The following is a 14,218-nucleotide window of genomic DNA, read 5'->3' on the forward strand; positions in this document are numbered from 1 at the left end:
TTATCATATGGCACTGAAGGAGCTATAGAGTTAAAGGCTCAGCTTTAGAAACTCCTTGATCATCGGTTCATCCTTCTTAGTATGTCTCCATGAGGGCATCGGTGTGTATCGACTACCATCAGTTGAACAAATTAACGATGAAGAATAAGTACCCACTTTCAAGGATCAACGACCTATTTGATCAGTTTTATGGGGTTTTTGTGTTTTCCAAAAAAGATTTCGTTCTGGGTATCATCAGCTTAAGGTTAAGGTAGTTGATGTTCACAAGACTATTTTTAGGACTCGCTATGGGCACTATAAGTTCCTAGTCATGCCCTTTGGCTTGAAAAATGCTCTAGCTATATTCATAGATTTGATGAACTTGATTTTCTAGCCGTATTTGGATCAGTTCATTATGATCTTTATCGATAATATTATGGTATACTCTAAGATCGAAGATGATCATGATAAGCATCTAAGAGTAGTCTTTCATATACTTCGAGAGAAATAACTCTACGCTAAGTTGAGCAAGTGTGAATCATGGTTAAAGAAAGTAACTTTTCTGGAGCATGTGGTTTCTGTAGAGAAAATCTAAGTTGATCCAAGGAAAATTGAAGCTGTGCTTGAGTGGAAATAGCCCAAGAATGTTTCTGATATCCACAGTTTTTTAGGTCTTATGGGCTATTATCGAAGATTTGTCGAGGGGTTCTTATTAGTTGTAGCTCTTCTGACTAAGTTGTTGTGTAAGAATGCCCTTTTTGTCTAGACTGATGAGCAGCAATCGAGCTTTGAGAAGCTCAAATCTGTTTTGACTCAGGCTCTTGTTCTGATACAGCCTGAATCTAGTAAGGAGTTTGTGGTATACAATGATGCGACTCATGTCGGTTTGGGTTGTGTACTGTTGCAAGATGGTAAGGTTATGGCTTATGCATCTCGGTAACTTAAGTCACACGAGGGAAACTATTCGACGCATAATCTCAAGTTAGCTGTTGTTGTCTTTGCCTTAAAAATTTTGGGGCACTATTTGTATGGTGAAAAGTGTATTATTTATACCGATCACAAAAGCCTTAAGTATCTCATTAACTAGAAGGAGTTAAATTTTAGGCAGCATAGATAGATTGAATTACTTAAGGATTACAACTGCTCGATTGAGTATCATCTTGTAAGGCCAATGTAGTGGTCGATGCTCTTAGTCGTAAGGTTATGTTTGATTTGAGGGAGATGTTTGCTCGCCTAAGTTTGTTTGATGATGGGAGTTTTTTAACCGAGTTGCAAGTTAAGCCGACTTGGATCGATCAGATTTGGGATAAACAGTTAAGGGATGACTCTCTGGTTCAACGGTTCCGTTAGGTGGAGGATAGTAGTACGTCTGATTTTAGATTGAATAGTGATGGGGTTCTGTGTTTCCGATGACGGGTTTGTGTGTCTAACAACTTTAGTTTGAGACAATCTATTCTACGAAAAGTGCATAGTAGCCCTTATGCTATGTATCCCAATGGAAATAAGATGTATCAAGATCTTCATGAACTGTACTGGTGGCCTGGTTTGAAACAGGAGGTGACAGACTTTATTTCTGGTTGTCTGATGTGCCAACAAGTTAAGGCTGAGCATCAGTTGCCTTCGGGTTTGCTTCAACCCGTTAAGATTCCCATGTGGAAATAAAAGCTTGTGACTATGGACTTCATTAGCAGGTTGCCCCTAACACCTGCTAAGAAGGATTCTGTGCGGGTCATCGTAGATCGGTTGACCAATTTTACCCACTTCATTCCTTTTTAGACGAATTATTCTTTTTAGAAGTTGGTCAAGTTATATATTTCTGAGATCATGAGACTTCATGGGGTACTGGTCTCGATTATTTCTGATAAGGATCATCGTCTCACTTCTCAGTTTTTGAGAAAACTTTATGAAGATTTAGGTTTGATATTGGACTTTAGTATTGTGTTCCATCCTCAGACAGATGGTCAATCTAAGAGGGTGATTCAGATACTGGAGGATATGCTTCAAAGTTATGTGATCGAATTTCGAGAAAATTGGGAGGATTTTCTTCCATTAGTCGAGTTTGCCTACAATAACAGTTTCCAGTCTAGCATTCAGATGGCACCTTATGAGGCTCTATGTGGTCCTAAGTGTCGTACTCCTTTGTGTTGGACTGAGTTAGATGAGCGACGGGTTTTGGGCTCTGAGTTAGTTTCTGATACTGAAGACAAAGTCAGACTGATTCAGAATCGTCTTAAGATGGCTTCTGATAGATAGAAGTCCTATGCAAATCTGAATAGTAGGGACATTTAGTATTTCGTAGGTGATTATGTATTCCTTAAGGTATCTCCGTGAAAAAAATTTCTACGATTTAGACGTAAAGGCAAGTTAAGCCCTAGGTTCATTAGGTCGTATCAAATTCAGAAATGGGTGGCACCGGTTATTTATCAGATAGAGCTATCTCCAAAGTTAGACTGTATCCATGATATGTTCCATGTCTCTATGTTAAAGTGGTATCGGTCGGACCTATATCATATTTTTCCTATTAAGGAGATTGATGTTAGACCAGATTTGACGTTCGAGAAGGAGCCAGTTCAGATTCTATATCAAGATTTTAAGGTTTTGAGGAGGAAATCTATTCCATTAATGAAGGTTCTGTGGCGGAATCATGGCACTGAGGAAGCCACGTGAGAACCTGAAGACTCGATATGTCAACAGTATCTGTATCTGTTTGAATCAGGTAAATTTTGAAGTTGAAATTTCTTTTAGGGGGTAGAGTTGTAACGCCCTGATTTATTAAATTATGTTTTTATGAATTTTTTCATAAATAAGTATCTGCTTCAGTGGTTAAGTGATGTAGGTGCGTGTTTGAGGTCTTGGGTTTAAGTCTCATTTTTAGAAATTTTGCTATTTTTGTTCCTAGCCTTATCCTTAATTGCTTGACTTGTATTATATTTTCAGTCAACTCATATCAAAATGAGCTTGTTGGTTCAAATGGTAAGTGTCCGCTTGCCCTAGAATAATCCTCGAATGAGCGTTTAGCAATAATTTTTGTTTCTATGTGTGTGTGCCAGTTGTGTAGTAGAGGTTTAGTGGAATTGAAATTCGAAGGCAGTTGGATGAGGATCAAAGTGTCGGTTTTGGTGGGATTGGATTGTTAGTGAGGTAGTGGGGAGTTAAGATATTTTTTAACTTTATTTTTATTTTTATTTTGTTTCCTAAAATTCCTCTTCTTCCTGACATTTTTTCTTTTTCTTTTCTCTGCAAATCCCTTTTGTTTCTTCCTTTGATTCTATTCACAAATCATTCGTTTGAATCACTGCGATTCGAATTTCTCGATTTTCTTCGTTTGGCTTAGAGAAGATTGAGAACCAGTGGATTTTACTCCAACGACCTAATTTGTGGGTGTGATTGCTATTCATTGGCGATTTTAGAGGTATCGTGGTTGTTTTCGCATCAAAATCGAGATAGGTATGTAACGAGAAACTCAAAAAATAGCGATCGATGAAAGTTGAAATTAGGGTTTGTCAACGCTACATGGCCTAGGCCATTTTGGATCGTGTACCAAGCCATGTGGGCTACACGGGCAAGGTCATTTTGGGTGTGTGGGCCCACACGAGCAAGCCATTTTGGGGCGTGTGGGCCCAAATTTTAAATTTTTTTCTCTAGGGTCGTATACGTCATCTCGATCGACTATGGGCCTTCCATGGGGCCGGTATGTGTTCATATAAGCTATTAAGCATGAATTCTGTTAGTCTGATAGTGTGAATCTTGACATAAATAACGTTTAACATATATGATTTGTTATGTACAAACCATGTTCTGCTTCTGTTGTACGAGTATGTATGATATGTATATTCAGAAATCTGTTATTTTTTTGTTTATGTCTGATTATAGGTTGGGATATGTATTATGTGGAGGAAGTGTTCTGTGTGAAGCGATATCTCACCATTATGCTGGCAGCACAGCTGTGATTATTTTGAAAAGTGTCGTATGGACACTAAGCAGTGTGTAGGGCTAGGTGGGTGTTTTATACCCCACGTGGTGTGTTGGGATGGTCGGAGCTGGTGTGTAGAGGATGGGGGTAGGATTATATATATCTGTATTTGTATTATTCTAATATGATTCTGATTATGTTTATGAAATAAGTCTGTATCCAATCTGCCATGTAACTGAGTTTGAGATTTTGTTTCTTATGAGTTGCACTGAGTTATAAAAACTCACTATCTGTTTGTCTGATAATTTCAAGTAATCCTCAGACTTAGGCAGGTCGGTGTGATGGGAACTCGGTTACGTCCATTCTTTCGTAAATTATTTTTTACTTGAATTAAATTTATTTAAATTTTGGGTTAAAAGTTTTGTAAATTTTGGACTCTCTAGATTTCTGGGTTTTATTTTGGATTTGGATTTTAATTTGGGATTTCTAGAATGACATTTGGTTAAACAACTTTACCAAAACAAATGTTTTTAAGCATTCAACAGTTTTCGGGAAAAATAAAATCGGTTTTCCAAAATACGTCTAAAGAACTTTCGCTGCAAATTATTCGACTTATTTTGAAAATGTAAATAATTGATGGTTTAACTAATAAGTATAACAGCACGTTTTTAATGTGGACTCTTTTAGTAACAAAGTTATACGATGTTTTCAAAAAAAAAACGGAAGTAAGATTTAAATCTATTTCACGTAACATTTCCAGATTCAGCTATAACGTTTAGACTAGATTTAGGGTGTTACAAGTTTAGATTCTAAAAAAAACCCTCAATAATTATACATTGTGTAATTTGGTCTCTTTTTTTTTTGCAATTTTATTTTTCTTTGTGATGTTGATGGTTAATTTTAAAGAATGAGAAAATATGAAAATTATTATTTTGAATTTCGGGTATTTTCATGTTTTGTATATTTTCAACCAAATTTAGTTGATATTTTTTAGTTTTTCGGTGAAAATGGCCACAAAGAAAAGGATAAAAACAAAAAAAAGGCCAAATTACACAATGTGTAAATGTTTAGAGTTAGATTTTTTAGAATCGAGACAAATTAGCATAATGTATAAATATTGAGGTTAAATTTACTATTATGCCAATTTTAAAAGCTTCCCACTGTTAGCTAGGTAGTGATTAAAATTGAATAGTTGGATGATCAAAACGATTAACTATTAGTACTATTAGTAAAATTTACCTTTTAACTTTTATGGTTAGTTATAGATGTCATTTAATTTTTTAATTTTCTTTATATATTTGGAAAATCAAATATATATATTTATATATACCGATTATATTTACTTAAGGAAAAATACCGATTATATTGTGTGACGCTTAGTTTAAAAAAATTTAGAGCCTAGACCCATCTTCAGGTTGGCCCGTTCAAACTTATTGACCCATTTTATTATCTAAAAATTAATAAATATTAAAATTTATTTTATATTAGTATTTATATATTTTTATAATTAAATTAAAAAAGAACAAGTCTACTGAACTTGACAAGCTGCTGGATCTATTCACATGTCCACTAATTCCTTATAAGAAATAAAGATTGCTTTTTGGAGAAGTACATATTATTATTCACGTCTTTAGCTAAGGGTTAATTCTTCATTGTTTTTGAAAAGTTTTGTGTAAAAGTGCTTTTGAGAAGTATTTTTGAGGAGTGCTTTTAAAAAATTTGAATGTTTGGTATTGTTGTCAAAAAGTGCTTTTGAAGAATAAAATGTCCATTTTATACATGATATTATAAAATAACAAATATGTATTTAAATAATGTTCAAATTAGTTAATATTATGATATTTTAGCAAAAATAAATAATTTATTATAACTTATTGTTAATATTTTAATATATAATATTAATTTTAAATATTTTTAAGTAATTAATATTAATTATTTATTAAATTTAATTAGAATATATAAATGATATTTAAATATTTAAATATAATAATTAAATATTATATTCCAATAGATGAAAGCAAAGAACCAGATATGAAAGCAAAGTGCTTTTTGGATAATATTCCAATAGATTAGTTATCCACAGGAACAAAGATGGTTATGGTCAATCTCTAGGAGAAAATGTAAAAGAACTAGCGTGTGTGTTGGCTAAAAAGGTAAAAGACCAGCCCAAAAGTACTTTTTGGCTAAAAAAGTTAAAAAATTTTGCATTTTCATCTGTCCAAAAATACTTTAAATAAGTTAAAAATTTACTACCACCGAAGTTTGTTCTTTATTACTTTTCACTCAAAAGCACTTTTATATGTAAAAATACTTTCCAAACACCCAAAATAACACAGCCGAACAAAGATGGTTATGGTCAATCTTCAGGAGAAAATGTAAAAGAACCAGCGTGTGTGTTGGCTAAAAAGGTAAAAGACCAGTCCAAAAACACTTTTTGGCTGAAAAAGTTAAAAATTTTTGCGTTTTCATCTGCCCAAAAGCACTTTAAAAAAGTTAAAAATCTATCACCACCGAAGTTTGTTCTTTATTACTTTTCACCCAAAAGCACTTTTATATGTAAAAATATTTTTCAAACGCCCAAAAGAACTCAGCCTTAGTATAACTATTAATTAAGTGTCAATTACGTTATAAAATTATAAAAAAAAATTTATTAAGTAATAGATGTTATTACGAGGATATTTATTTTTTTATATTTTTATATTAAATCTTAAAAACACCCAGATTTAAACTTAAGATAATATTGTTTTTAGCATGTCAATTTTACCATTTTAACTAATACATCCTTTGCTTTTAGAGTGAATTATATTAGTAGTCACTCAACTATAATTTTTTCTTTTTCATCACATAATTATGAAAAGTTACAAAATAGTCACCCAACTATTCGATTTTGTCTATTTTGGTCACCTAACTATCTTAAATTTTTGAGTGCTTTTATTTTATGTTAGTCAATTAATGATCAAAAGAATCAAATTGAATAGTTATGTGATCATTTTGTACTTTCCATAATTAATTAACTAAAAAGAAAAAGAAAACATAATTCAACCTTTGTTTTTAATATCATTTTCTATAAATATATTTGTTACATAAATATTTTCACTCATATCATAAGTTAGAATTCTATCATAGTTATATAAAATAATTAAAACCCAATATAACCAAGATTAAGGAAGGTTTAACCGTAAACATTTTACTATGACATATTTCTTCTTTAAAAGCTTCGCATCGATTATTTTTTAAATTTAATGTATCATTCATATCCATTTCATTTTATTAGTTAAAACGAAACATAAAACTAAAATCTAATAACATCCTTCCACAAGCATATGCTTTGAGATTCTCTTGTTTCAAATATGTTGGATACATTTTTCTACCAATGTTTTTGAAGTTCGTAATTATATTTCTTAATAATTTAATTTTAGACTTATTTGTTTCATTTTGAAAAAAATAATAATTTTTGAATTTTCTTTAATTTTAATGATTTTCCTGTAAAATATTTTCATTTATTAGTTATTCAAAAACTCTGTAATAATATGTAAAGGATTGGTTGGTTTGTTTTTCTTCACTTCATACTTTCGATATTTAAGACTTAGGCTTATTTGTCAAGTCGATTCACAAATTGAACATAAATAACTCAGGACTCAGGAGCATAGGTATAGCCATTCCAAAACTCTGAGCAAACTCAGTAGATTTCAACACAATGTAAATTCAAAACTGTAAGGCATCTCATTCCAAGTTAAAATGGTTAAAAAAAAAATTCTATGAATTGCTGTTTACAAGAGTTTTATTTGTAAACTTTGTATAATCTACACTCTAAATTTTGCTAACAAAGAAATATAGGGATCTATGGTGAAGTATGAGCTTGAACATTTGCTAGAAGCCGGGTGAGTTTGCTCAGTGTTTCACGAGCGGATACTGTATCCGGATGATCCTCACCACTGATCGAGTTCCGAATAAAAATGGCTTTCCGGATTAGGTCATCTCCTATGTCGAATTGTCCCCCTCTTAGCATTAACTTCGCCCTGGTTTCTAGCACGGTGGCTCTCGTTAATGCCAGTTCCTGCCAAAGACATGGATTCAATTGCGCGTTCGTTCTGATAGGCCCCCAACAAAGTGATTTGTCCAACCATTTCTCGACTGGGGTAACAAATGCCTGGTCTGCAGCCTCCAAAGCATCGGTGCATAGTCGGAGGAGTTCCAGAGCAGCACTGCACCGGGAGAATACCATGAATGTCCGAATTGCAAGAGGCAAAATCACTTCTTTGACAATGTACAATAATTCCAACACCCTGAGCTCAACAACTGTTGGATCATTTCCAAATCCAAATAGCAAGAAACAAACTGCCCATATATGTTCTGAGTGGTGGGATAATGACGCATGACTGACTACAGCTTGAACCATGGCATGTGAAACTCCAGTAACTCCTCTCCTCCGAGCGTACATCCTGATGACTTCGTTGAAATGGATATAACCTTCCTTGGTACTACTTCTTGCTAAATTAAATCTTAGCAACATGGAAGATGCTTCAGACTCAAATCTTTTGGAGTAACACGAAGAAAAACCACACGTCAAGGAACGTAATAGTTTTCTCCAAAACCTGGTTCCTTTATGTTTCTCAGGTATCTTGTGAGCAGCTAGTGCTAACAGGGAAACCGGAATCGCAGCAGGTGCAAACCAACCACTCACCTGAACCATTCTCGTTGCTAAGCTCCTTGGTCCATCCGCATGATCAAATATCGAAAAACATACCTCGAAGAGTTGCAGGAGGAATGTGTTTTTCCTCAATGAATGAGCTTCCCTACCACTCCATGAGAAGTCTCTCGAGGGCAGCCGGTTGATGGTATCCAGTAGCCGGCTCGGATTTATAGGTAGCTCGGATAAGATTGCGCCTACAATCGCTAGCCCCAAAGTTAGCCTTCCGACTTTCTCCTCAATGACTCTGAGAACATCGATCTCTGCAATAGGGTAGTCTTTTACACTTCCCTGCATTAATGACATCGCCTCTACTCCAGACAAGTACGAGAGTTTTAAAGGTTCTAAATTCATCACACGGGGAAGGCGAGTTGATATTAGAATGTGAGTCTCTCCGCCAAAACGAGGAAGAAGATCCATTACAAACTTTTGATCCCACCAATCCTTTTCACTCTCCAAATTATCAATCACCACCAGAAAAGGTATGTTTCTCATTAGCTCTTTTCGGACTCGAGAAATGGCCGCCTCCTCTTGCTCCTCGAAGCTTTTCATTCGCCTTTTGTCTATGCCGTTTTCAACCCTGACATCTACGTCCAAAAACGACCAGAGATTTAGATAATTCTGCCTAATGTACCTGCTTTCCCCACCTATCCATAGAACCATCTTATACCTCTGGTGATATCTGTAGGCAAACTCGAGAAGAAGCTCAGTCTTCCCTATTCCGGAGTCCCCCGTTACACAGGCAATACCCTTTCCATATATGAATTTCGCTGGTCTCTTTCTTCGTGAATTCCGTCCACTGCTTCTTGGTCTTTGATAGCGCTGCCTTTCGGTGCTTTGCATCTCGATCTCCTTTTCCGACTCCTTCCAAATGACTGGTTCTTTACCCTTCCGGCTACCATTCTCCCAATTGCATTCCCTACGTCTTTCCTCCAATGATCTGCTCTTACTCCACCCGATTGTCAAATGCTTTCTCTTTGATCTAGCCTTAAGTTCGAAATAATCTCTTTCAGATTCTCCGGAAATGTCACCAAAAAGTATAAATTCTAGCTCAGACAATTCTTTCTTCCTGCCGATGAAGTTTTCATTTCGAGGAAACGGGAATTCCTCTTTGTCTACCTTTTCTCTCCACTTCGTTAACCGATCTACAACACTTCGTCTTCCTAACCGCATTGCCAAATATGTTACAGCTCGTAATATGCAGTCTCTCCAACAACCCTCCAGAGCTTCCAGCTTCCATGCATCGGCTCGAACAAGGCCATTAACAGCTTCCTTCCACTCCTTCTCCAATCCTCCATACGAAATCCATAACTCACCCCCATGTTTTTCCCATAGCTCTCCCCTCTTCTCAACTATATCCCGGACAAGACAATCACCCATATTCAAATCAAAATAGATCGGAACCAAGTTTTTCTTGCTCGAAAAAAATCTAAGCTCCTCGATAGTATATGGATTCCTGAATGACTTCTTTGTTAGAATCAAAACACCAAAGGAAGAAGCATCCATTGCCCTTTCTATACGTCCATGCTTACGCGAGTTCCTAAAACGAGCTCTATCGGATACAAAGCAACTCATCCCTTGAACTTCCAATTCAGCACGGAGCCAATTCGTGAACCTCAGCAAGGAAGGTTTCCGACCATGTAACCCAATGTAAACGTCGTAACTACTTTGCTGATAAGACGATAATGATATCGGAACAGGGGAAAACATCATATCATGGCTTCTTATATGCCTTCTATGTTTCTCTATAATACCAGAAAAACCATTGTCATGCAAATGGCTATAAGTGCATGACGAGTAGTCGAATTTCGGGAAATCACTTGAAACACAAGCAGCCGCCATTAATGACTCGTCCGAAACAGCAAATCCAACATTTGCAAGGCATTCAGGATCTGGAATTCCAGAGCTCGAACTTGAAGGATCAGCACTTAAATTAGTACTATCACATTGAACATCAAACCGTGCTGATTCAGACAACTGACAGGTCGATGATCTCGGGGAAAACAACGGTGACTGATTTGCAGAAAAGAATGCCGACGAAGATGATGACATAGTTCTAGACGTCGTCGTCGGTAGCGACCCCAACCGGCCGCTACCTTCTCCGAGATCCATATTTAAGACACTTTCTCTCTCGAGCCAGATCCCATAAGTGCAATCAATGTATGAGAAGCCAATCTGAAACAGAAAGGGATTGAAATTAAACAATAAGTAAACATGAAAACACCAAAGAAAGACATGTATTTATTTTGTCAGAAACCAAATCCATACCAGCGATGTTTTAGTTTAACAAACATCAATGTCATTATAGTAAACAAAAAACTAACAATTACAGACACCAAATTCATACATTTTCAAAGCAAAACTCAGAAATAAATATTTCAAATCTTTGAAACACAAAGAATATGAATCAGACTAACAAAAATGGCTTTAAAGAAAGCTAAATTGAAGCATAGATTTATTCAAAGACTCGTCATTTTTCTTGATACATTAGAACATACTCATATCCGATGCTCACAACCAACATAGTTCGAAAAATCAAAAAAAATGAAAAGAAAAACATGAAAGTAATGAGTAGAGTTTAAGCTCTAGAACATTACAGATCTAAAGAAGCAATTTTCAGATCTGAGGAACATACTTGGCTTCAAACAATGTCTGCCGAATCGATCAGAAACAAATTTAGCTTCACAAAACTGCAAAACAAAGCAAATAATTAGCCAAAAAATATATAAAAAAAAGATGTATTTTTTATGGCAAAATTGATAACATTTTCGAGTTCGACAATGAAATAGACAAAGTTCTACCAAAGCTAAATCGAAGCAAAGGAATTAGCTTAACCATTAAAACTTAGATTTGATAAAAAGCCATTCTCAGAAACAGATTAAACAAAGCAAAGATTTTGAACAATGTTGCCAAGAATCAAAGATTACCTTACTAAAAAGTTGAAACAGAAAGAACCCAAGATTTGGTAATGGCATCAGAAAACCAAAAGCCTCAACTTGTCCTAAAAACACACACACTTGTTTTGCTTGTTTCTCTGTCCTTTTTTCTTGTCTTTTTAAAGAACACAATGTCTATAGAAACAAGATTTTCTCTTTCTATGTCTTTGTCTATAGTATTTTTGGGGCTAACAAAGAAGAAGAAACAGCGTTGAAGAGGGGGGGGGGGGGGATGGGACCCAAAAGATGACCTGACGAGGTATGGGTTGATAGACTCCACTTCACTGCATTCTTCTTTATAAAAGAAAAAAAGTTTTTTTTTTTGGCTGGAAAGACAAAATCCACTGTGTTTTACGGCTTCTGGATTCACATTTGAACATGGACATGGTATGGGGTTTTGTTTTTGTCCACTGTTGTCCTGTGGGTAAAAATGCAGTAATTTAAACTGGATATGATTATAAGATCTACATAAAAAAATGAACAAAAATATTTTTATATTTTTTAATTAAAATTTTATAACAAATAATAGGTTTAATCTCATAAAATGAATTGTAAAATTTTAGAAAGATGTAATTTATTTTTTACAACAAAAGATTAAAAGATTAAATAAAATCAAAATAGAAACTGAGTATCCAATGCCGGTGGTATTGTTAGCTTTCAGCTGTTCTTTGGTTTTAAGGTTACCAGTAGGGAACCAAACATAGTACTTTGGTTTTGGAAACGCGACAAAAGTGTTTTTCGTTTTACTCTTTTTGAGATGATTTTTATTCATAATTTAGAATGCAAAAGTTAACATTGTTATACTCCCCCTTTAATAATTGACATCTTTCAGTCAATCATTATCTCTTTATCAAGTTGATTTTTTAAATATATTATTGGATAATTTGCAGAAAATTTCACAAACCATTCCATAACTACGGTCTCCTTATTATAATTATAAGGGTAAATTTATAGTTTTGGTCTCTTTATTATAATAACATTCTAGATTTGATTTTTATACTTTAATTAAACATATGATATTAGTTAGTCTAAATAATTAACATTCTCAATTATTTTAATTAATTTTTTATGTCATATGTAAATTATAGTATAATTTGACATATGACATATGATATTGGTTTCTTTAGTCATTATAATATAATGGTTGCAGCTTCCATCCTTTTACTATGCTCACATTTGGGATTTGGTCATTATATTTTAATTTGACATTATTTGATCATTTACTTTTACAATGACATTAGTTAGCTCAAATAATTAGAATCCTTAACTATATCGATAAAATGGCTATGTGAATTTCTCTTGAAATCACATTTCTAGCATAATATATATATGCATAAAGTTGGAATGGGTATTTTAAGAAAAAATCAAACTCAACATTTTGAGCAAAACAATTAAGGGTATCAATTATTTTAACTAACTAATGATATTAGGTAGAGGAACCAAAATTAAAATTATATCAAATTAAAGAATAGATATTGAATTCTAAATTGAAACACTGTAAACATACCATAACTATTATTTGATTTAAATCGATTTATGTCTAACACAATTATTTATCGTTTGATTTTTTCTATAAAAGGTTAATATAATTGTAGAAATATTAGGGATAAAAAATATGTTTGAGTGGAATTCATTAATATTTTATTATTGATATTAAATAGTTTTGGCAGACGTTATTATTACTACAAAATTTTATGAAAAACATTTAAAAGGATTTCCCCAGGGGGAAATTATACAAATTTAATATAAGTAGAGGGTTGTGTGTGAGGAAAGAGGAATGACATCACATGACAATGATAAAGAAAAAAGGGGAATTTAACAGAACACCACACTAATCTTTATTCTGCAAATAGTTACCAAACTCTACCCAATCTTCTTTTATGGTCATAAAAAAATTACTTTCACATTGAATGCAACTTGGTAAAAGAGAAAAAACAAATTATTTTTGTGATGTAATTTCTTATATATTACAACTAAATTATTATTACATTTAATAATTTCATTTTATAGTATCTGAATTTTGCAATGTGTTATATTATTTTAAAATAATCAGTAATTTGTAAAATAAATTTTTATTTTGGTCACTTAATTAAAAGAGTTACAATTTGATCATTAAACTATTTTAAAGTTTTCATTCAAGTCATTGAACTATTTAAATGCCTTTTTATTTAATAAGTCATTGAGTTGTTAAGTTTTTTCTTTTTAAGTTTAGCTAACAAGTTTCAAGTAATGATTCAATAATTGGTATGGTAGATCAATACCAATCGACAAGTAGAAAAACATATCTTAAATCCAAGTTAATCTAATAATAAATGTTAGAGATTAGAGAAAAAAAGTCTAAATTTTTATTCGAAAATTCCTGAAATCCAAAATTGTTTCATGAAAAAATTTTAATTGTAGAAGAGGGGAAAGAGAGCTTTCTATTGATACATACGGTGTAAGCAATAAAAATTTTAAATAATTTAATGATTAAATTATAATTTTTTAATTAAGTAACTAAAACAAAAACTTCCCTGAGTTGTTTCTGATATGCTAATTAGAATTACCAAATATTGATGGTCGAATATAATATTTAAAAAATAAAAACAGTAACTTAAAAAAATAGTAAATAATAAATAAATAAACAAATAATATCCCTATCTACCAAAGGACTGTTTGGTTGACTTGTTTAGTTTCAATTCAGTACTTATTTCAGTTACC

General features: G+C 33.3%; 1 protein-coding gene across 1 annotated transcript; it reads right to left on the minus strand.

The window, feature by feature from the left end:
- Positions 1 to 7,594: 7,594 nt before the first annotated feature.
- LOC105770884 (uncharacterized) lies at positions 7,595 to 11,703 on the minus strand. The gene is made up of 3 exons (XM_012592245.2): positions 11,510 to 11,703; positions 11,218 to 11,272; positions 7,595 to 10,757 (listed from the first exon to the last, which is right to left on the minus strand). Exon 3 carries the CDS (start codon positions 10,692 to 10,694, stop codon positions 7,734 to 7,736), a length of 2,961 nt encoding a protein of 986 aa, XP_012447699.1. The 5' UTR covers positions 10,695 to 10,757; positions 11,218 to 11,272; positions 11,510 to 11,703; the 3' UTR covers positions 7,595 to 7,733.
- Positions 11,704 to 14,218: the final 2,515 nt, after the last annotated feature.

This window comes from Gossypium raimondii, chromosome 5 (genome assembly GCF_025698545.1).
Source record: "Gossypium raimondii isolate GPD5lz chromosome 5, ASM2569854v1, whole genome shotgun sequence".
Classification (NCBI taxonomy): Eukaryota; Viridiplantae; Streptophyta; class Magnoliopsida; order Malvales; family Malvaceae; genus Gossypium; species Gossypium raimondii.

Coding starts and splice junctions, on each gene's coding strand:
- LOC105770884 (XM_012592245.2), bottom strand. CDS start 10,694: ATGGATCTCGGAGAAGGTAGCGGCCGGTTGGGGTCGCTACCGACGACG.